The 20,781-nt window shown below is 39.9% G+C and overlaps 1 protein-coding gene across 37 annotated transcripts in view; it reads left to right on the forward strand.

Annotated features, from left to right (window-relative positions):
- The window catches only part of TCF4 (transcription factor 4), a 338,871-nt gene that overhangs the window by 229,602 nt on the left and 88,488 nt on the right, over nt 1–20,781 (forward strand). For 3 of the 37 annotated variants that reach the window (XM_083702717.1, XM_083702718.1, XM_083702721.1), the window contains exon 1: nt 7,135–7,329. The exons of 31 other annotated variants lie outside the window; for them this stretch is intronic. In XM_083702717.1, the coding sequence (XP_083558843.1) occupies nt 7,261–7,329 (69 nt within the window). In that variant the 5' untranslated portion in view covers nt 7,135–7,260. Of the gene's footprint in view, nt 1–1,513; nt 7,330–20,781 lie in introns of those variants that run through there. 3 more of the 37 variants (XR_014556179.1, XM_083702719.1, XM_083702720.1) reach the window with 3 other exon arrangements.

Raw genomic sequence — 20,781 nt, forward strand, 5'->3', positions numbered from 1 at the left:
CAGAGTAAGGTTAAGCATGTTGCTGTAAAGTGATAGACCACTCATAGTCATTCACAGGCTGAAGTATTAGCCCCAGAGTTTTCCTCCAATTTTCATGGGGATGCAGCAAAAAATGTCTTCCTGCAATATTGGATTCATCTTTCTTTTCCTTTTTCTTTCTGAGTGGGTGGGTAGACAGATTTTAATAATTTTTATTTCTTACCTTTAAGTATGAGGTGGTTAATGCTTTCTATATTTTATTCTTCAAAGGAGAGAAAAACCTTAGGCCACCTCTTACGCAAAATTGAGAAATGAAAATTCACCCACCTCCCTGAGTGTCCCAGAATGTTTCCTCCACTTTTGAGTGGGATGCAGAAACGTTTTGTGTAAATGTGATGGGTTGTGAAATAGACATTTGTACTACAGTAGTGTGGTGTAGTGGTTAAGAGAGGTGGGCTCGTAATCTGGTGAACTGGGTTCACGTCCCCGCTCTTGCACATGCAGCTGCTGGGTGACCTTGGGCTAATCACACTTCTCTGAAGTCTCTCAGCCTCACTCACCTCACAGAGTGTTTGTTGTGTGGGAGGAAGGGAAAGGAGATTATTAGCCACTTTGAGACTCCTTAAGGTAGTGATAAAGTGGGATATCAAATCCAAACTCCTCCTCCACCTCCTCCTCCTTCTTCTTCAGCAACAACTATAAACTGAGAGGAGCTGCATAGCACCATCCTGGGTATGTTTTTTCTACAGCACAAGGATACACTATTGATGGATGCAGATCCACTCTAGTGACCTTAAGACTGAGTTCAAGTGCCCAAGTGCTCTTTTGCGCTTGTCTTTTGGCTTACACCAAAATCTAACACCTTTGCCAAGACATTAGTTTTATGCTTTTCCATGATGGGGAGGGGAAAAACTGCTTCAGTCAAGAGCTCCGGGTGTTATGGGACCTCTTCTCAACCAGTTCCTCTACCATGGAATTGTTGAGCTATTCCGTCAACCTAACTTACAGAACAATGGTTGTATGCTTGTCTTACTGTTCAGACCCCAGGACACTGTCAGGACCAGTGTAAACCAGGTGTGAATTGGGATGCACGTTCAAATGCAGACACCACCCACTGCTTTCAATAAGGTGTGCGTTTGGGTGTGCATATCCATTCTTAACATGTCTCCCTGGCGAGCTGGCACAGGTGTTTGTACATCCAGACCCTAACAGCTTTTTCCTGGTGCAAAGTACATTTGGAGAGTTACCATTGCAGAGAAGCTGCATTTAGGATAACAGTCCACACCAAGAGAGCTTGCAGTACCCCTGTGAGAAATCATATCTTCTGGATTAATGCAGCATCCCTATTATATGTCTATGTCAAGAGATATAGAGGTACTGATTGATTATATATCCTAATCTAGTAAATATGTTGATTCTGTATCTTGTTTGTGGCTGCACAATGTTTTTCTCTATAACTTTTTTAAACGCAAACAAATGTTTGCAAATAGCATTTGACAGCAGCGACTCCTGTTGGGGCATTTTGGTTTGTAATAACTGGGGACTTGGCTTTTTAGCAATTTGTATTAATACCAGCTTTTTGGATCAACAAAATGTAGCTTAACAACTGCCTTTGCCTGGCTCAGTGAAAATCCCTAAAGTAGTTACATTGTGTCCAGATGCAAATTTGACAGCACTGCATTAGGAGATTAAAACACCAACACACATTTATTTTTTATTTTATTTTATTATTATTATTTTTTAAAGCTGTTTCTTGTCAGATAACTGTTTATATTTTTAGCTGTTCACTCTTTTTTAATCAATAGCACCCTGTTACCCCCAAAGCCTCATTTCGAATGGACCAGTAAGAATATGCCTTCTCCCAGTTAATTCTCTATATAAGGTTTCACACACTGTAACATTGTGTTGTGCAGGAAGGGAACCAACATTTCAATCCACTCTCTTTTACTATTGAAAATAGTGTTCAGACCGCTAGAAATACCAAACTGCTTGACCCAAGCTGGATAAGCAACTGAAGCACCTGCCCAAGGAGCTCGCTGTTCTAAGAGATATGTCATTTTCAGAGTAGACCCCTTTATCTTAATGGGCCTACTTGGAGTTTGACTTAGTGGGATACCACCTATTATTTGAGGGGATAATAAGTCTCTATAGCCTTCCCAGTTGGGTATCTTTCAGATGTTCTGGGACTCCAAATTCTAAGAGCCCCAGCATGGGCAATGACCAAGGATGATGGGAGTTGTAGTCCAAAACATCTGGACTACAACAAGGGCTGAAGAAAGATGCACTGTAGCCTTTGTGAATGTGGGGGGGGGACCCACATATGCAACTATATGAACCTGTTGGAGTTTCAAAAGCAGCTTGGACTTCAGTGGCCGTCAGAGTTTCTTGCTCACCTCAGAAGGTTAATCTTTCCTTTGTCACTGCTTCTACTGTCCATCTGTCTCTAGTTTCTCTGAACTTCCCGCCTTCCCAACTTGGTGCTGTTATCTTTCTCCTGCTGTTTCCTGAAGGACATGCTTAAAAGTGCAAGAAGTGCGTTAAGGAGCTGGGTGTTGTGTTTAAGATATGATTGCAATTCAAAGAGAGAGTTAGGAGCATGTTAGTGTCTTCTAAAAAGTGTTACAGTTTTGGCTCCTTGACCATTTGGTTCTTTGTATGAGGGATGCTGCTGGATGAGATTAATGTGGATAGCTGATATTGACTAGAAGCAGGATTGATTCAGATTACCTTGAGCATAACTGTGATTACAGAACCTCAGAAAGCACATGGGGAAGTGTCCATGAATGAAATGCTCTTTGCCTTTGTGAAATTAATATGACATGCTACAATCCTAACCCCACGTACCTGTGAGTCAGTCCCGCTGAATTCAACAGGACTTATTTCTGAGTAGGCATGGATATGATTGCTCTGTTAGTAATATAGCCAAGCTAGAATCCTTCTCATTGATGTGCTAGCTTTACAAGGGTAAGGAATGAGTTTATTTTGTCTTAAATGTTGATTACATTTCTATCCCATCTTTTGTCCAAGGAGCTCAAGGCAGAATACAGGGCATTTTTCCACTGCCCCTTTACCCTCAAAAAAAGACTTTGGAATAGGTTAGACTGAGAGAAAATGACTGGCCCAAGATCACCCAGTGAGCTCCATGGATGAGTGGGATTTTGAATCTGGGTCTCCCAAGTCCTAGACTGATGTTCTAACCTCTACTTGGGGAAAGTAGAAAAGAAAAGAGAAGTTGATATCTCATTTGGTGCAACCCTACTGCTTAGCAGAGGTGGCTCTGTTTGTCTGAATGCATACTTTCTATTGTGATTCTGGAAAGAAGCTTAAATGAAGGCAAGTGGACCCAGTGAGACTGATGCTTGGAATTGAGAACTTGAGTTGAAAGAGGGAGTTTTCCCCAGCTGTTTTCATGTTCGTTCAGAGAACTTACAAGACTTGTGTTTGATTATTTCAGTACCCCAAGCAGAAATTGTGTCGCCCTGATAACACTCTTGTGTCTTTATCAACTTGTACAGTAGTCATATAATCCTGACTGGGCCAGGAAGAAAATTGTGGGTTGTGTAGTAAAGCAAGAGAAACATCTGAGCATCATCATCAGGCAAAAAGGGGATTTTTTTATTGGACTGGTATACCCTGTGCAGACATTCATTTTGTATGTGTGGCGGTAAGAACTGCATTAGCCTGATGTACAGGTCCCCACGTGATGTTCACATGTTTGGATAAGGGGATGCATGCAAAGACCCAACTTTCAGGCAGAATCTGGGCATCTTGATCTTGTGGCAAGCAAATTGCACAGATTGGACCTCTCTGTGCATGCTGGGATCTGTGTGTGCAAAATTTTAAGATCCGAGTGTGGCCACCAGGCAGGAGAAAGTGGAGCTGGCACAATCCACCACCATACATTCAAGTTGATCATCTCTGTACAGTTAATATTGAGTTGTGTGAATGCATTCTCATAGTCAAGAGTAAGAAACTGCTTTATATACCCAGTGAGATCACTGATCCATTTAACCCAGTAGTGCCTTCCATGAGCAAGGCCTTGTCTCTTGGGTCTCCTCCAGCTCTTTTATCTGAAGATGCAAGGAATCTAACATGAACCTTAAACCTTCAAACCTTGGCCTCTGCTTCTAAGCTCTGGCTTCTCCTTGATTGCAGTAATCAATTATACTACACACTTCTGACATGAAAGAGCTCTGTTTTTAAAAGAAGTAAAAAGAAGAAGTTGAGAAACTCCATGTATTCTGATTTTAACTACATGGACTTCCATTTATTTGTTTTATTTTAAGGTGTCCTGGTGAAGGAATAAAGCCTTTCTTCCATCTTGATGAAAGCAACACTGACCCAAACACAGTCACTTTTGTATCTGAAAGGTCATTATTTCAAGACCACTCTTCAATATGACCAGTCTGCATTAATTTGTGTTTTCCTATAGGCTTCATCAGTATATGAAATTTCATAATTATCTTGTGCCAGTAATTAAAGCTTATAGTGTTAGTCCGATTTTAGAGGGTTGTTTCAATGGCTGTGAACTGATTAGAGTGAATTTAGTGGCTTAGGAATCCATCAAATCTACTTTCGGGGGTAAACTTTTATTAGAATTAAGCATTAATTGCATATTATACTAATCCACAACTTTGTGGGATTTCCCTACCACCACATGATTTGAAGGTATATCTTAAGACTCTTAAATTTTGAAAGCATAATAGATAGAATTGTGCATTGGGGTGGTGGGAAAATACTGTGTTGGGTCAGGTTTTTATTAAAAAAATAATACTGTGGATACTTTTGATATATAATTTATTAAGAGACTGTCTTTCAATGTTACTCCTCCCAAAGCAGGTGAGAATACATCTAAATTGAGTATCTAGATGACTTAAGTTGTAATCTTGTGCCTAGTTCCTGGGGGCAAATCCTACTGAACTTACTTCTGAGTAGACATGCACAGGATGCACTGTTAGCAAGCTAAATGTATTCATAAGTGAAATAGTCAGTTTTCAGAGTGTGTGTGCCCTGAGATCTCCCCTTCTGCTTGTAGGCATTACGTTTTTCCTGCACATAGACCTTACTTGGGTTTCCTGGCCTTATGTATTTATACACAGAGGGTGGTTTAAAGGTTACAAATGTGATCCTGTCAGATTGACAACTAACTGTTCTAATGAGGAAAAAATCCTCAAAGCATGAAATTTGAATGAAATGTGTGATTATAATTCAAGAACTGTTTACCCGAATCTCTGGGGACCTCCCAAATAAATGCAGAGCAGGGAAGTTAGATAAACCCTCTGTTCCCTCTTCCCTCTCTAAAATATACATATGGACCTACACTCTGCATAGATTCGTAAGGAAGAGTACAAAATAAAACTTTACCATTAGCAAAAGGCGGCTGCTTAGAACTGACGTTGCCACCTCTTGCTGTTTATTAATACTGTATGTGTTTTGTTACCACATTGAGTAGTAAGGAAATAGGTGCTTTGAATTATTAAAGTTGATTCTGGAGAATAGCTGTATGCTCAGATGGCATTTGCTTCAGCATATGCAAATTATTTAGTTTCATTTGGGATCAATTCCCAGGGGCCATCCTTTCCTGTGATGCTCTGAATTTGGCAAGTTTAAGCCAGTCCCAATCTTCTTTCTCTCTCTCTCTCTCTCTCTCTCTCTCTCTCTCTCTCTCTCTCTCCCCCCCCCCAACCCTCTTAACCTCTCTCCCCATTTTTGGCTTAGCTTGTACAGTGCAAAAGAAAATTAAGAAGCGGAATCCACCCACTAGTGTATTGTGCAATGAACATGCTTTATTTTTCCAATACCATGGACAAAAAAGATTATATGAATACAGGAAAAACAGGAGTTTTCGTTGGTGTTTATACATTGGTGGGGAGGGGAGGGTTTTCCTCCACCTTAACAAAAGAAATTGATGAGGTGTTTTGTTGTTGTTGTTGTTGTTGTTGTTAGAAAACAGTTTTCACCTGTCCAATACATTAAAACATTAGCAGCAAGCTTCATTTCATTCCAAATATTTTCCGGGCCAATCTCCTGTAATGATAGCAGCAAGCAATTTTCAAGTTCAGCATTCAGAAGCAGTTGCATTTGGGAAGGGCGGAGAACAACCCCCCCCCCCCATACCCAAACACACACTCACACACACCGTCCGCCTCCACCATACCGAAACCCCCCCACCAAAATGAAAAGAGCAAGTGCTCTGTCGGGGGGGGGGGGGTTCTATAGTAGCCTGTCAATTGATTTCCCTTTAAGCATTAAATGCCAGCTCTGAAGCTGAATTACGTTCTGTGCCTCTAACCTATTTCCTGCTTTCAAAAGAAAGCCCAGTGACTTTGCGGTGGGGGGGGCGGTGGGGGGAGAGAGAGAGAAGAGAAAAAATTAAAAAGAGGCTAGGGCTTGAAGCAATCTTCCTGTGTTTCATTCTCAACCCTCGTTTTGTAGGTTGTTGACCAGGCAGTCAGAAAACACTGCTCCTCTCTCCTTTTGAGCGAGGTCAGAGACGGGGGGCTGCTGGGTGGGTTTTTTTTTTATCCACCCCCCCCCTTCTTTTTCTCTCTGAGTCGAGTTCTCAGGCAGCTGCGTACAATGCTGGGAGCCAGCCAGCAGCAGAGACAGATGGTAGAGTTATTAGATGTGCATCATACGATTCCCTTCCTGCCACTCGCTTTTTAATCAAATTAAAACAAAAAAGAAAGAGAGGGAGAGAGAGAGAGCGAGGGGGGAGTCAATTAACTGCATTTGTATTCTCTTCAATAATGGACCCTATTCCACTTTTACCCTAAGGCAGTTGAGTGGAAATTTTAGGGGAGAAAAGAGTGTGGCTGCAACTTGGGTTTTTTTGTTTTGCTTTTTGGTGGGGATATTTTTTTCTAAAAAAATAAATCTTTATTTTATTTTTCTTTCCAAAATCTCTTTTAAGAATCACCGTTATTGTTGTTGTTGTTTGTGGGGGGGGGGGATCCAAGTGAAAAAGTTGAAGCTATCTGTTCTTGCATGCACTAGGAATTGCGGCTAAATCGGGACTGGGAAGGCTTCCAGATTTGCTGTGGAAAGTTAACTGTCTGACAGAAGAGTCCTAGCCACCTCCTCTCCCCCCCCTCCCCGCACCACCCCACCCCTAACGTCAGGAATGGTTTCTCCCTGCTTTGCATATTCACCATGCTTGGCCTGGCCATATGGGAAAATGCGACTGAAGGAATTGTTGTGAAAAAAGGGACAGCGAGTTTGAAATAAAAAGTTGTTAAGAGTGGTACTGGAGAGGGGAAAAAAAAAAAAGAATACGAGACCATGTATTGCGCATACACAATCCCTGGCATGGGAGGAAACTCTTTGATGTACTACTATAATGGCAAAGCGGTAAGCTAGCTCTGTAATTAAAGGTGTAATTTTGACAAGTTTTATTGTCGTAGGAATGAGAGTCATTTGCTGCATTTATTGCTTTGAAAGTTGTTCTGGGCTACTTCAGCCTTCCTTATTCCGTAAGCTATTTAATTCTTGCTAATGTTATATATACTATTGAGCGTAGGGGGGTTGGTGGGGGCTTTATAACCAGAAAGAGAAAGCTGGTCTTTTCGTTTGTTTTGTTTATTTTTTTTATTTTGTTTTTAAAAAGCAAAAACTGACTTCAAAATAGATTGCAATGCTTTTTACTGCCTGAAACTTTTTAAAGTCATAAAGTTGGTCATTTTTGAGCCAGTCGTTCTTTCACTTATCTGGATGGTCTGTACGGAACAAGGGCATTATTAATGTAAACAGGGAGAAATCAGTTTTCTGTACAGATAAGTTGTTAGTCCATTTCTCTCTTGTCTGAGACGAGACGTTTCAGCTTCCCCAGTCGGGGTCTGCAGCTGAGTTCATTTTACCTAGCAGCCACTGACAGAGAACGCTAGACGCTGAGCATTTGATGAATTCAGTGAGAAACAGTAATAAAATAATGCAAAATAACAAAAAAGACCAATTATTGCAAGCATCACTTTACATTGTTTGGAATGTTTCCCTGCATTTCTTTCTTTCTTTCTTTCTTTCTTTCTTTCTTTCTTTCTTTCTTTCTTTCTTTCTTTTTCTCTTCTCTCTTTCTCTCTCTCTTCAGAAACACTTTATTTAAGGAGGGGGGGGAATAGTGTCTGGTATTTTACGGATAACCTCAGCAGAAGGTTTATACTTGCCATCTGGAAGTCTGCTGAATTTATTTTTTTATTTTTTTATTCCTGGCTAGGTCCTGGGAAGGAAAAAAAGAGATTTAAAAATAAAAAATAATAATCTTTTAATGGGCTGCTGAAGTAAAGAGATGTGTTGCTGGAAAAAAAACCACAGGAAAATAAAATGTGGAAGTTCTGGAAAGAAGGCAGCCTGCATTCACTCAACTTTTCAGCATTTCGTCTGATACCAGTCATGGGGAGAGCAGTTAGGCCAAAAGGGAACTATTAGAGCTTGAACCAAGGCCTTTTTCAAAGGTACGGGACAGCGCAAACTAATTATGCCATGCATATGAGCGTGTGCTATACAAGCACACACGTATAATATATAGAGACTACATTATTTCGTATGAGAAACCCATCCCTATGAATGAGCATCTGTTGGAATAACTCAGTTCCACCCTCAGTTAGAACACTTACTAGCAAGAGATATTGTCTTCGTCAGGTATTTAGCATTGTTTTTAAATAATATTCTGGATTAATGCAGTTTGTTAAGAAAGAGGAGAGTTTAAGTAAACACGGAGAAATACATCTTTATATATTAGGGGTGTGTGTCTATATCTATAGCTATAGCTATATTTATATCTCATTTGAAGCCATATATATTGCATTTGATATATTGATCTATTGCATTTGAATCCAGTACCTGCATTTGGAGCATGTGGGGGAGCTAATAAATGCAAACGTTAAAATTAGAAAAATCATAAAGTGTCCAGCATTTACATATCACAACTGCAGGGTTTTCTGTAGAAGAAAATACTTTTTTTTTTCCATGGGGATAGTTTTGATAGGGTGAATGACTGAGGTCATCAATGAAATGAAGTGGCTGTCCTTTTATCACTGAGGGCCTGAAGTTACAAAACTTTCATTAAAAGTAAAATAGATTAAACATTCATCGCACATGCTAAGGTGGCCACGCACAGTACAATTGCATCCATGTGGTTTGTAGACGTTTAGAAGGGAAATTCTGGACATGAGATCATACTGCTGGTAATACCCCCCTTCCTCTACTCCCCCCATTTAGTAAATATTTTCAGTTGGAGTTGATTTTTTGACAGGGGAGGGAGAGTCTGGAAAGGAGGATGTTACTCATAAAATTCAAGAGCACTGTCAGAGGAAATGTATTTATAGGAACCATTAAATGGCATTTATTAAAAACAAATCTGTTGGTATGTGTTCAACAAAAAGAAACCAGGAAATGTCACACTGCACATGAAGCTTTTTGTGGGGTGGGAGGTGAAACAATAAACACTGGTGGTATCAGCAGAGGGCATTTTTTAAAAAAACACCCAAACCTGGAAGTTCCTTGATTCAGCTCTGTAATAAGAAATCAGTCCTCATGGTAAAGTTACAGGGTCTTTGTGGAAGAGGCCAGAATCTTGGCATTTGACGGGAGAGGGGGAGAAATTGTGTTTCTGTCTTTTTGCGGGGCTACCTTTTTATGTGGCCAGCATCGTTCTAGCTCGGATTGTACATAATGCAGGTCTTGATTGGGTGCCAGGCATCTTGCAGAGATTGTGTTTGCCCTGCGTGAATTGTTTAGAATGCCTGTTTGGGGGGAGGACTGATGCTAGATTTCGTTTCGGGTGTTGCACCTCTTTCTCCACTTAGTCGGAGGAAAGTGCAGGCTACAATAAGTTGCATGACTTTTTTTGTCTTTAAACAAGATATAGTTTGGAATTCCTCCTCCTCCTCATCTCTCTCTCTCTTTCTCTCTCTCCCCCCACCTCCCTTGACAAGTCAATTACTTGTTTAAATTCAGTTTGAACTTTCTGAACTGAGAGCAGCTAGGTGGAAGCAGGTCTTTCCTGGGAATAAACAATAGGGTGGGGGATGTAAAATCATTCCAGATCTCCTCTGTATGTAAGTTAGCAGTATGGGAAGAAGAATGTGGTGAGGAATAAACTCTCTATCTCTCTCTTCAAAATGTAAATCCATCTGACCGATGAGTACTCAGAGTTGCTCTTTTCGTAATGAATGCGTTATGGTGTTTGAAGAAACCATACACTTCTTTTCCCCCATTCACCTGTTGTCCGTGTCATCCCTTCTCTCTGAAGTAGCAGGATAGGTTCCTTTTCCCCTGTTAAAAGACATATATTTCTTCAATTTTTTTAGATGATAAAAAATAAGCACCGCTTTTAGAGGAAATGCTTCAAACACACATCATATGATCGGTTGCAGCATACGTTTCACTATAACTAATAATATCCAGTGCTTAAATTTATCGTGCTTTGTTGTTGTTTTTAAATTAATTATTATCCATATTTATTTTAATAATGCATGCTTTGGGTTCTGTAACACATTGCGCACAATAACTATGTTGCCAGAGCATCTGCTCCTTTAATGTTTTGCTTCTTGAGACTCTTAAGATATTTGTGATAGCATGTATGGTCTGAAATTGTGTAGTGTCACTTTTTTAATCTGATGTTTAGCATTTCTAATTGCACATGACTGAGATTTTAGCAAGCAGTTGTTTGATCAAATGCCATACTTGGAAGAACACGGAGACAGCAAAGATGACATTATTGCAAATGAAATTGAAAACAAAAGTGGCAAAACTTTCACTTAATAGTACTTTAAGCTCCCATCATTGGCTCCCGCCCGCATGCGCATGTGTTAAATCATATAGCGAACCCTATAATTATCATAATTGCTCTTTTTTTGTACATTATACCAACAAGCGTCAAGCCATCTCACCAACTAGTTGTTTTGAAATAGTTATTTGTCAAGTTATCAAATCACAAAAAGTAAATGCTAATGAGTTTTTATGTTTGTATTATGTCTGCTATTCTTATTATGGACCTTTTCAACTCCATAAAGTTCTTAAGACAGAGATGAATAGTTCATAGTGTTGTTCCTGCTAATAGTCTAGGCCAAATAGTGTGATAACTCCTTATATGAACTCTAGTAAATGAAGAGTAAAAACTCTTATGATGAATATCATGATAGTGTTGTCCCTTTTCCTGTAAAATTGCATTTTTAAAACAAAAAAACAACACCTGCCAATAGATACCCTTCATTTCATCTAGGGTTTTTCGTATTTTTAAAAAGCAAACTATAATCCATTTTTCATATTTTTAACTGGCATGAACATGAAGAAAATGCAGTGTTAGTGTTTGAATTTTGGAAATACTGAAGGTCAGAAATAAAGGAGCATATTCAAACGATGTTAAGCAGAAAGAAATTCTATTGAAATCTTTGGAACCTATACCCAAATGGTGCATGTGAGTTAGAAACATGTATGCTGTGATAGTTATCTCAGTCTCATAAGCAATACTACAGTTGCAACTTTTTTGCAAATAGTATAATAAATAGATACTTTAATTATATGGGGTTTTTTTTAAAAAAAATAGGTCTGCATTTTCTACATTATATTTACAGAATAAAATAGCTAGTAGAATATATAGGTATACATTGGTTATCTTTCTAAATTGTTGGAGAATTCCAAAATCATTGCTCATCTTGGATCTAAAATGAATAGTTTTCAAAACCGCCCATTTGATATCATGAAAAGAAAAAGGTTGGGAAAGATGAGTATGTACTAATTTTAATGTGTCTGCGTTTGCCTATTCCTGACCCTTTTCAAAACAAAACAGCTTAGCAGGAGTTTATGGAAATAACAATGGTGGAAATCCTTTCTAAAATAAATTAATTGCTTTTAAACCTTTACTTTTACAATGATATCTAGTGTTGCCTCTTTATGGTGCAAAAATATATGTGGCCGTTATTCTGTTTATTTGCTGAACTGACATTATAGATACGTTTAAAGACGGAACCCTGTTTAAATCATCATTTTCGAATGCAGCTTTATGTTGGCTCAGAGCCCTCACATATGTTTGTAGCATATCGTACGCTGACCACCTCCCTGTAATAAGCATGAATTTCAGCATGGTTGCAGAAATAAAGCTCTCCTTCAGTTTCTTTGCAAATAAAATTATACGTGGTGGCTGTTTCACTTAATGGTGAATGGATGAGGTAGCTCTGAGAAATTAATACATCTCGCCTTTAAAGAAAAATACTGCATTCTCAACATCTTGGGCTGAGTGCATATTTTGGTTTGGGGAGGGAGCGGGGAGGTTAATTTAAAAAATGCTTATTGCCAGTACAGTCTTTAAATACCTTTCCAAGTGATCTACAGGAAATTGTGCAGAAGAGCTGTTTGTTTCCTGTTCGAGAATATGTCTGGTTCATGTTATACTCAGTTTACTGTAAAATTGCCGTAGTATGTCAAGGACCTAGGATTTAGAGATATTGCACCAAGCTGTGTTTAGAAAGAGCGAAAGATAGACAAGAGCTGTCTAAATTCATAGGCGTATTGTCATCTTCATTCACTAACAGGATTTTTCCCGATGGTTTTTTTTTTTTTTAAGGGCATTTGGAAAAGGCAACTGCTGTCCGTTTCTTGCAGCCACCACACCGTCTATGGGACTCTTGTCACATATGGAAAACAGTGTGAGATGCTGCCAGCCTGATCCACAACCCAATGAAGTTTCTCAGTCCCCGAGCTGAAATTATTTACTGCCACTGCAGTCAATTTTGGGGTGGGGATAAATTGGCTTCAGCCGTCGTAATTCAGCTTAACTGGATTGTGGCTCCGCTTCACTTTTGTCTGGGCAGTTGTCTGTCGGTCCAGGTTTGCTTTTGACGTGCTTCCTGTGCTTATACACGTGGCAGATGTCTGTCTCCAAAGACATCTTGGGGTAGAGGATGGAGGGGGAAATATATTCCCTAAAAACCCAGAGGATTGACTTCACGTTGTGGTGAACACACAACATTTCCTCAGTTGAATACGCCATATTTTTGTTTCGCCAAATTTGCATCTGACAGAATTTGCTCAGGAAAACAATAAGGTTCCCATTTTTTTGCCACTGGAGTAACCTAAAAACTCTGCTGTGTGCGTATGAAGTGAAATCCTTAAAGCATTTGTGCGTCCTAAAGTATATGGCTGCTAGCGTGTCAAAAGGGCAACTTTATCATCCTTCACTTAACTAGAACCGTCTTATATCCACCCCCCTCCCTGGACAGTTTCACAGACAAAAGTAGAGTTGCATGTTGACTGCATATGTAAAGTTGTGTTGTTGTTTTTGTTGTTGCTGGCGGTTGTCTTGTTGGAATTACCAGTGTAGTTGCCATCGTAGGAACCTTTTGCTAATACGCAGTCATGCCACTAGTCCCTGTAAAACTCCTACTATTTAAGATTTTATCAATTTATAATATCATATCAACTAATTGTGATGATAATTCTGTGGGCGTTCCTGTTTTATAATGTGGAATTCTTCACGTGTGCTTTTAATGCTCGTGTACATAGGCATGTGTGGTATATTCCCCCCCCCTTTTTTGTTTTATTAGTGTGATGTCCCGAAAGATTAATTAAAAAAAATTAAATAGAGGAAATGTACTACACCTGCACTCTTTTTAATAGGTGCCTAAGCCAAGAGCACAGCTGCTATAAATATCCCAGTGTACAAAACCTGGTTGTTGCAAGAGAAGGTGTGTTTCGGCATTGAACGAAGCTCAAGCCAAAGAAGGCTAGTCTGAAGCCTGGCAAATGAAAAAGCAGGGTTGCGATGTGTCTCTGCTCAGACACCCCTGAAATATGTAGTCTTTGCTTGCCGTCCTCAGGGGACCCAGAGCTGAGCTTTCATAGAGACCAAATTACACTCGTCCAGTGAGAAGGCAGTGTTGAAGTAATTGGTGGGGCAGCGTGGAGAATGTTAGATTCCAGCTGCTTCTATTGTAGCTGACCTGCAAAATGCAAAGAGGATGTTAACAATCCAGGCTAACATTTGACTTGGCTTTTTCACCTCTGTAGGCGATTCACTGAGAATTATAGACTAACAAACCTTGAGCACTAGTAATACTGCAGATTATAATGGGAGAGTCTATAATATTAACGTTTTCTTTTCTCTCTCCTCTTTTTTTTGGCTTTTAAAACAGAAACATTTTGCACTTGCTAGCTAAACTCCCTGTAATTACACTCGGGTAGTTTTTATAGCTGATCCTTATTATTACTAAGTTATTTTATTTGACTGCTGTGGTTCAGATTCCCACTCCTTTATGGTCAATTACAGTACCCTTCCTCTTTAATAAAAGATTTATTTCACTTATTTCCCTGCCCTTAAGAACAACTGAACGTCGAATGTCTGCTGATTGTCCCTAAACAGTCTCTGTTTTAAAGGGAGCAAGAAAGAATTGCTCAATGGCTTTTTAAAAAAAAATGAAAGGAGGGTTGGGGGGGGGGGATGGAATCCACATTGATACTGCCTGAATATTTAAGCCCAGCCAGTTAAAGGATGACATGATTAAAATAATCAAATGTATTACTTAAAAAATTAAAAAGGATAAGTGGTGCACCCCATTATTTTATTGACTTTTAAATATAAATTGCAGAAATGTTTGCATTCTTAATGGCATTATTAAGCTGAACTGACAGATCATCGTGAAAAAGTTGATTGCCCAACATTTTATTACTACTGCACCTGTTACAACAATTCCAACAGGCGAGGCATCACCATGATTCTTTGACTGTTTCTGTGAGCAGTTGTGGGGAGTGATGGAAACAGCTAGAAAATATACTTAGTGTAATTTTCGTTGCGATGTCTTCTGCTTACTTTGATTAGTGCTGAAGCTTTTAGTACAGGTTGTAAACGCATATTCAGAAAGTGGGGAAAATACACTTTCTGTGATATGTACTGCCTAAAAGTTTCTGATGGTTTTCGTTTATTTATTTATTTTAACCGCATCCACTTATGAACCCAAGTCCTAAACACGGTGGCCCAGATGCAAGCACCCCCTCCCTTTGCTTTGTACAAAATAAGCTTGAGAGCAAATTAAGTCGAGAGCACTGGGATTTATTTCCGGGGGGCGGGGGCATTCAGAATCGCCGTCCACAGATATGGGCCACAATCCAGTGCACAGTGATATGATCTTAAATTCCACTGAAAGATACCATTCCTCATTGAATTGTGCGCTTTCTTGTGGCGTTTTCTATGCAAGCAGTAGTTTCCACGTAGCATTGCATGTTCTGATATCTTTTCAAGATGAAGCCTCGTCCAGTAACAATGACTTCCCTTGCCTTGCTTTTTGTTTTGTTTTTAAGAGTTCTCTTCCGTGGCTAAAGATTAAAAGGATGGTGGTTGTGTTATTGATGCGTAGTGCCTTTGTGAAATGTAATAATATTAATAATGATGAAATCATTTCAGTATTTGCATCTTACCGTTTTAACAGCAAGGTGAACTTTATGGGCCATTTTGTAATGCTTGCAGATGCTTTTTGGTAATCTGGTTATGCCAGCAGCATTTGATGTGCCCATTTATCGACAGGGGAGCTCACACAAAGGATGGCAGCATGAAGAAGTCCTTCGTTTTCCTCTGTACCTAACTAATAATAATAATATTAGCAATATAAAGTATAATCAAAGCACTTCATCTCAGAAATCATTGCAAAAATCTTCCCATAGTGCAGACGAGAGGGAGGGTCAAATAGTAGCTTTCCTTATGCTGCCTGCTGAATTTTGTGGCCAGGGCAGTTTTTGAACCAGGGACTCAGATAGCATGAGATTCTCAAGGTCATGGGTTCGAGTCCCGCACTGGGCAAAAAGATTCCTGCATTGCAGTGGGTTGGACTAGATGACTCTCGTGGTCCCTTCCAGCTCTAAAATTCTATGACTTCTGAGATTGCATTGTTGGTTACCATGCTACACAAGTTCTCAGAGGGTCTCTGCACAAGTTCTCATAGGCTAGACCCAGTTCCCCTTTCAGCACCAGAGCAAAGTCAAGAGCACATGAAGCAAGCAATGCCTTTGAGCTCATGGAAAGTGCCATGCAGAGAGTGCCTTCAAGCTCACAAGAGCGTTCCCTGAGTGGCCCGTTCAACTCGCACCCATGACATATTTTGGGGTGGAGGGTGTGACTTCTCATTTGGCTTCATATCCGGCCACTCCCTGTTCAGAAATTGAAAACGTTTCTTGTTGCTGTTTATCATTAGTTCAAAATAAATCTTTCTTACCATACTTCTTTATAGTCTTTAAATTAATCCCTTTGCTCTGGGTTTGAGGAAAGTAAAGTTAGTCCCATTATAGATATATTCTGACTTGATTAATAGCTTCCCAGAATAGTTCCAGGGCTTAACTCTTAGGAAAGAAATGGTTAAATTGTTTCTGCATGGACTACAAACAATTGAAGAGTTTCGCCTTAACACAAGCATCTCAATTTCTAGAATTACAAAGGGCTGATATTTATCACATCTATTACTTAATCGGAAGACTGGCTTGGCAGCAAAATACTTACATAAACGGATTGAATGTTCTTTAAATCAAGGTGTTGGGTTTTTTAAGAGTTAGCACTATTTCTGTAATTATTTTTTCCCCCAGCTAAGCTAAGAGGATATACATAAAACAGATAATTTAACTGTTGCGGTGGTGAGCTTCTCACCTGCTTCATGCGGGAAATAAATCCCATGCATTTACCATTCCCTTAGCTGGCTAAAATGCTGAAACCTGTTATTAGATATTTGTCCAGTGATACCGGAAGTTCGATTGGCAAAGGGGGTAATATGTACAGATCGGCTGCATTTTCATTTTAGTGTATTTTCAACACAGCGGCCAGGTTCAGATTACTTATTTTCAAATTCTGACAGCTGTGATATTTAAAACGATCCCAGCTGTTGTGATGCAAAATTGATTTTTCTATTAACACCTGAAAAAGAGACCTTGTGTAGTACTAAGCATGTGAATGGTTGGACAGTAATATGATATGTTCTGATTTGCCTATGGTAATCCCATTTCCCAGCACTTGCAAATAAAAGCAAGCCTGTTTCTTGACTGGAGCTGTCGGAAATATGCACATGCAGTTTTGAAATCACTTACAACAGGAAGGAGCGACATAATAAATTAAGCCCTTTTGAACATTTGATCTTATCCTATGCACTATTACCAGGAAGTAAGTTCCATTGAAGTCAGTGGGGCTTCCTTCTTCGTAAACACCCTTACGATTTGCGCTGGAAAGCTCCTTTGTTAAAATGGCCCCTCTCAAAACCAATGTGGATGGAATTTGATTAACTCTACAAAATCCCGAAACCATGCATTTGATGTAGATTCTGCATTGTCAGAAACTCATTTGCACTGTTTTTATTTCTACAGACACATAAATCTGTATTGTCAAAGAAGTGTTTAAATGATAAAACAATACATCTTAAACACACACACACACCCTAGGAGCAACCGTGCTTCTTTTGTTTGTCATCTCTAAACATTGTTTTAGAATACATCAGACTTTAACAGCACAATCTTGTACATATTTACTCAAAGTAACTCCCTCTATGTTAGCTGGGACTTACTCCCAGGTACGTATGCTTAAAGGGGAAAACAGTTCTGCAAAATCTATTCCAAGCACTTAAAATGTATAGTTGCTACTGCTGCCATATTTACTTATTCAGTCAAATCACTTGGTGCCATCAGTTGGTAAGGGATTTCATGGGAGTGGTGGGGGGGGGGGGAGAAAGGTCCCCTGCAACTTACTTAAAATCTATGTGTATTTAATAAGAATGCATAACGTTTTCAGCATCGTTGGGGCCTTTCCCTCCAAAACATTTGTTGTTGTTCGTTGCCTCAATTGGCTGCTGCTGTGGTGCCATTTTTTGTTTGCATATAGGTCTCATCAAACACCTGTGTAGGAACGGCGATAGCGTCACATGGCAAATTAGATTTGGCTACATTATGATGTTATTGAGGGCAAATGAAGCTTGTTTAGACTGATCAGGGTGAGAACATCACAGGAAACAGGGCTTCACAAATGCTGCCACTACCTTTGGCACCCCTTGAAAGAGGTGGTGGCACTTTTTACAGGATGTCAGATGTTTGCAAAAGGTGCAGGCGTACCCTTTTTGACTCAGTCCAAAATTGTATACAAAGGGGTATAATATCCAGTGTCAACTTGGTCTCCATTAGCAATAGGTTCCATGTGTTTATATGGATACTTTCCCATAGTATGTCTAGAGATATTGCTGCTGGTTTTACCTTGGGGTCAATTAAAACTACCTGCCCCCCCCCGAAGGTACCAGAGCTGATAATGAACGTCACCTGCTAGAATTTTATCCTTTTTATATATCACTTTCCAGAATTATAATCTGCATATTATAACCTTCTAAAACTATAGGCAAATTTAGGCCCTGATGCTTACATTTATCATATTTCACCTTCTTGGCAGCTCAGTGCATTCCAACCAATAATTCTGGTGCAAGAGTCGATACCACCAGGTGGTCTCTTGAGCACTATCAACAAAAGCACATATGTAAATGTTATGCAAAAATGGAAAGAATGGGCTTGAAATACACAAAGCTTGGAGCAATTCACACTATCCAGTTGGAGGTTTCTTTCAGTCATAGAATCAGAGTTGAAGAGTGCTTTGTCAGCAAATCCCTCTGCTTGGAAATTCAAATATTCAAGATGGACAAACTGTTTTTGTCTACCTGGATTCATCACCAAATGCCACAGCAAACCTAGGATCTGTTTGCACGGTAGATCATTCAGATGACCACTTTGCTGTCCAGGCTAACTGCCACACAGTCCTGACATCTTATTTCAAATGTACATAGAATGATTGACAAATTGTACATTATTGCCAATGTACTGTAGTGGGCTACAGTAAGAGTTAGGTGGGAGAAAAAAGGTGAGGGAAAGGTACTGATTAATATAAATAGATAGATAATTAAAGGGCAGGTGTTTCGTACAATGTTTTTCAAGATCTTCTGTTCTCACAGGCCAAATGAGATAGTCAGACACGTAAAAGGAGAGAATTTTACCCTATGGAATTGGCTTAGATCAATCCAACAAGGAAACCCACAGCCAAACTCCAGAGGGAACCCTGTTGCATACATGCTACCTAGTTTACCATGTATTAACTTGAATTCCCCCATACAGCAGTGTACCGATCACACATTGAAAAATGATCCCAAGTTAGACTCATTGGATAGTGGTGGTGGCTAATTTTGTTTTGCATGCACATATCAAGAGCATACTAACTAAATGGGTTTTTAAAAGACGTGTGTCTGTTCCTATGTTGTTCTGGACTTTGAAGGTTAGCAGAAGCAGAGTTTGTAGTGAAGGTATCTCTGGTCAAAGTGTCCTTTTGCTGGACCACAAACTGAATTGGGTTGTGTGAGAATGAAGCAGAGGCCTCCCTGCCCTTTTTTAACTCTTGTGGCAAGTCTTGCTTGGACCAAGAAAGGCAACTAGCCAATGTGTTTACATAGTAAGGGTTGGAGAATGAGTGCTGCAAAAAAAAAACAAAAACAAAAAAAACAGCTCAGAAGGCCAAGGTGAGGACAGAGCAGGCTTAAATATCCCAACATCCATCCTAAGGCTTTGGGAAGTAAGAGAGAGAGAGTGGTTCATCCACAATAAATATATTTTGAAATCCATTCCATCTTCACTTCCATGGTACCTTGAGTTTTAAGGAGTAGACCATTCTGAGTTTTAAACCAGGAACAGCCAAAAACACTTTTCTACTCAACTGATGTTTGACGAGAACTGGGACAAGATTAAGGTTCAGTTCTTTGATTATTGCAACCCAGGTTTTGTAGCATCACTATTGTTCCTTACATTTATATAGAGTAGCATCAGGTTATAAAATAAATAGAAGTAAATAATAAATGCTACTCCTCCTCCTTCTGAATATTGTTACTGATTAACCAGAGTAATCAGAACAGAAACATATTGATCTGAGACTACTTCTCACAGTTCTGGAAGTCTGATCCTGTACGTACTTGGAATAAAGTTCCAATTGTGTTAGGTTTTTGTACAGGATTGTACTATTAGAAGAGAAAGTAACGACAGTTGCCATACGTTTGCCAAAGGAAAACAAACAAAAATCTATGCAGTCCTCTCTTAGTTGGCTTGGAGATCAAGAGGCTTGTGCCACAGGAGGAGCGTTCCTACATTTCTCATTAAAAAGTCTGCCTGAGAACTAGAAAATAACATATCTAGTCATTGTTGTCGCTGAAGTTCTAAAGTCTGCCATGATGTATTTATACAGTATGCTAAACCAATGCCAAAAGAACAGCTGGAGACTGTTAGAAGAGTGTTCTGTGGCCTGGTTCATACACTACACTGAGCCCAAACCATGGCTGAGTGTGTATCCTCAAGTGAGGGCTCCTGGAGTTGAGCTTGCAGATGCTTTAGTCTCCCCTAGTTCTTTTCCTACTACTCCACAATGAGCCAAGCCATAGTCTGGTTTAGGGTGTCGTCTGAACCTTGGCTCATGGTACAACTCTCCCTGCAGCATAACAAAGGGCTGTTTCCAACATTTATCTTATGGTTTAAGGCAAGGGTTGGCAAGGTTTCCCTGACCTCAGCCGTTTTACTCCAGTGGAGATCCCTCCGTGGGCCGGATCATGCATATGAGCGCGCCCACCCACGATTTCCAGCATCTGCACAGAAGCGTTTTCCAGCGTCTGCGCAGACGTGATTTTCTGCGTCTGCACAGACGCGATTTTCAGCGCTGTGGAATCGAGTCGGCGTGTAGCACCTGTTTAGTGCAGCACGTGGGGACTCGCCAAACAGCTCAGTTTGGGGGCAGCTTGTGGGCCGGTTAAACGACCCCCGTGTGCCGCTTGT

This window comes from Podarcis gaigeae (assembly GCF_964106915.1).
Source record: "Podarcis gaigeae genome assembly, chromosome: 11".
Taxonomy (NCBI): domain Eukaryota; kingdom Metazoa; phylum Chordata; class Lepidosauria; order Squamata; family Lacertidae; genus Podarcis; species Podarcis gaigeae.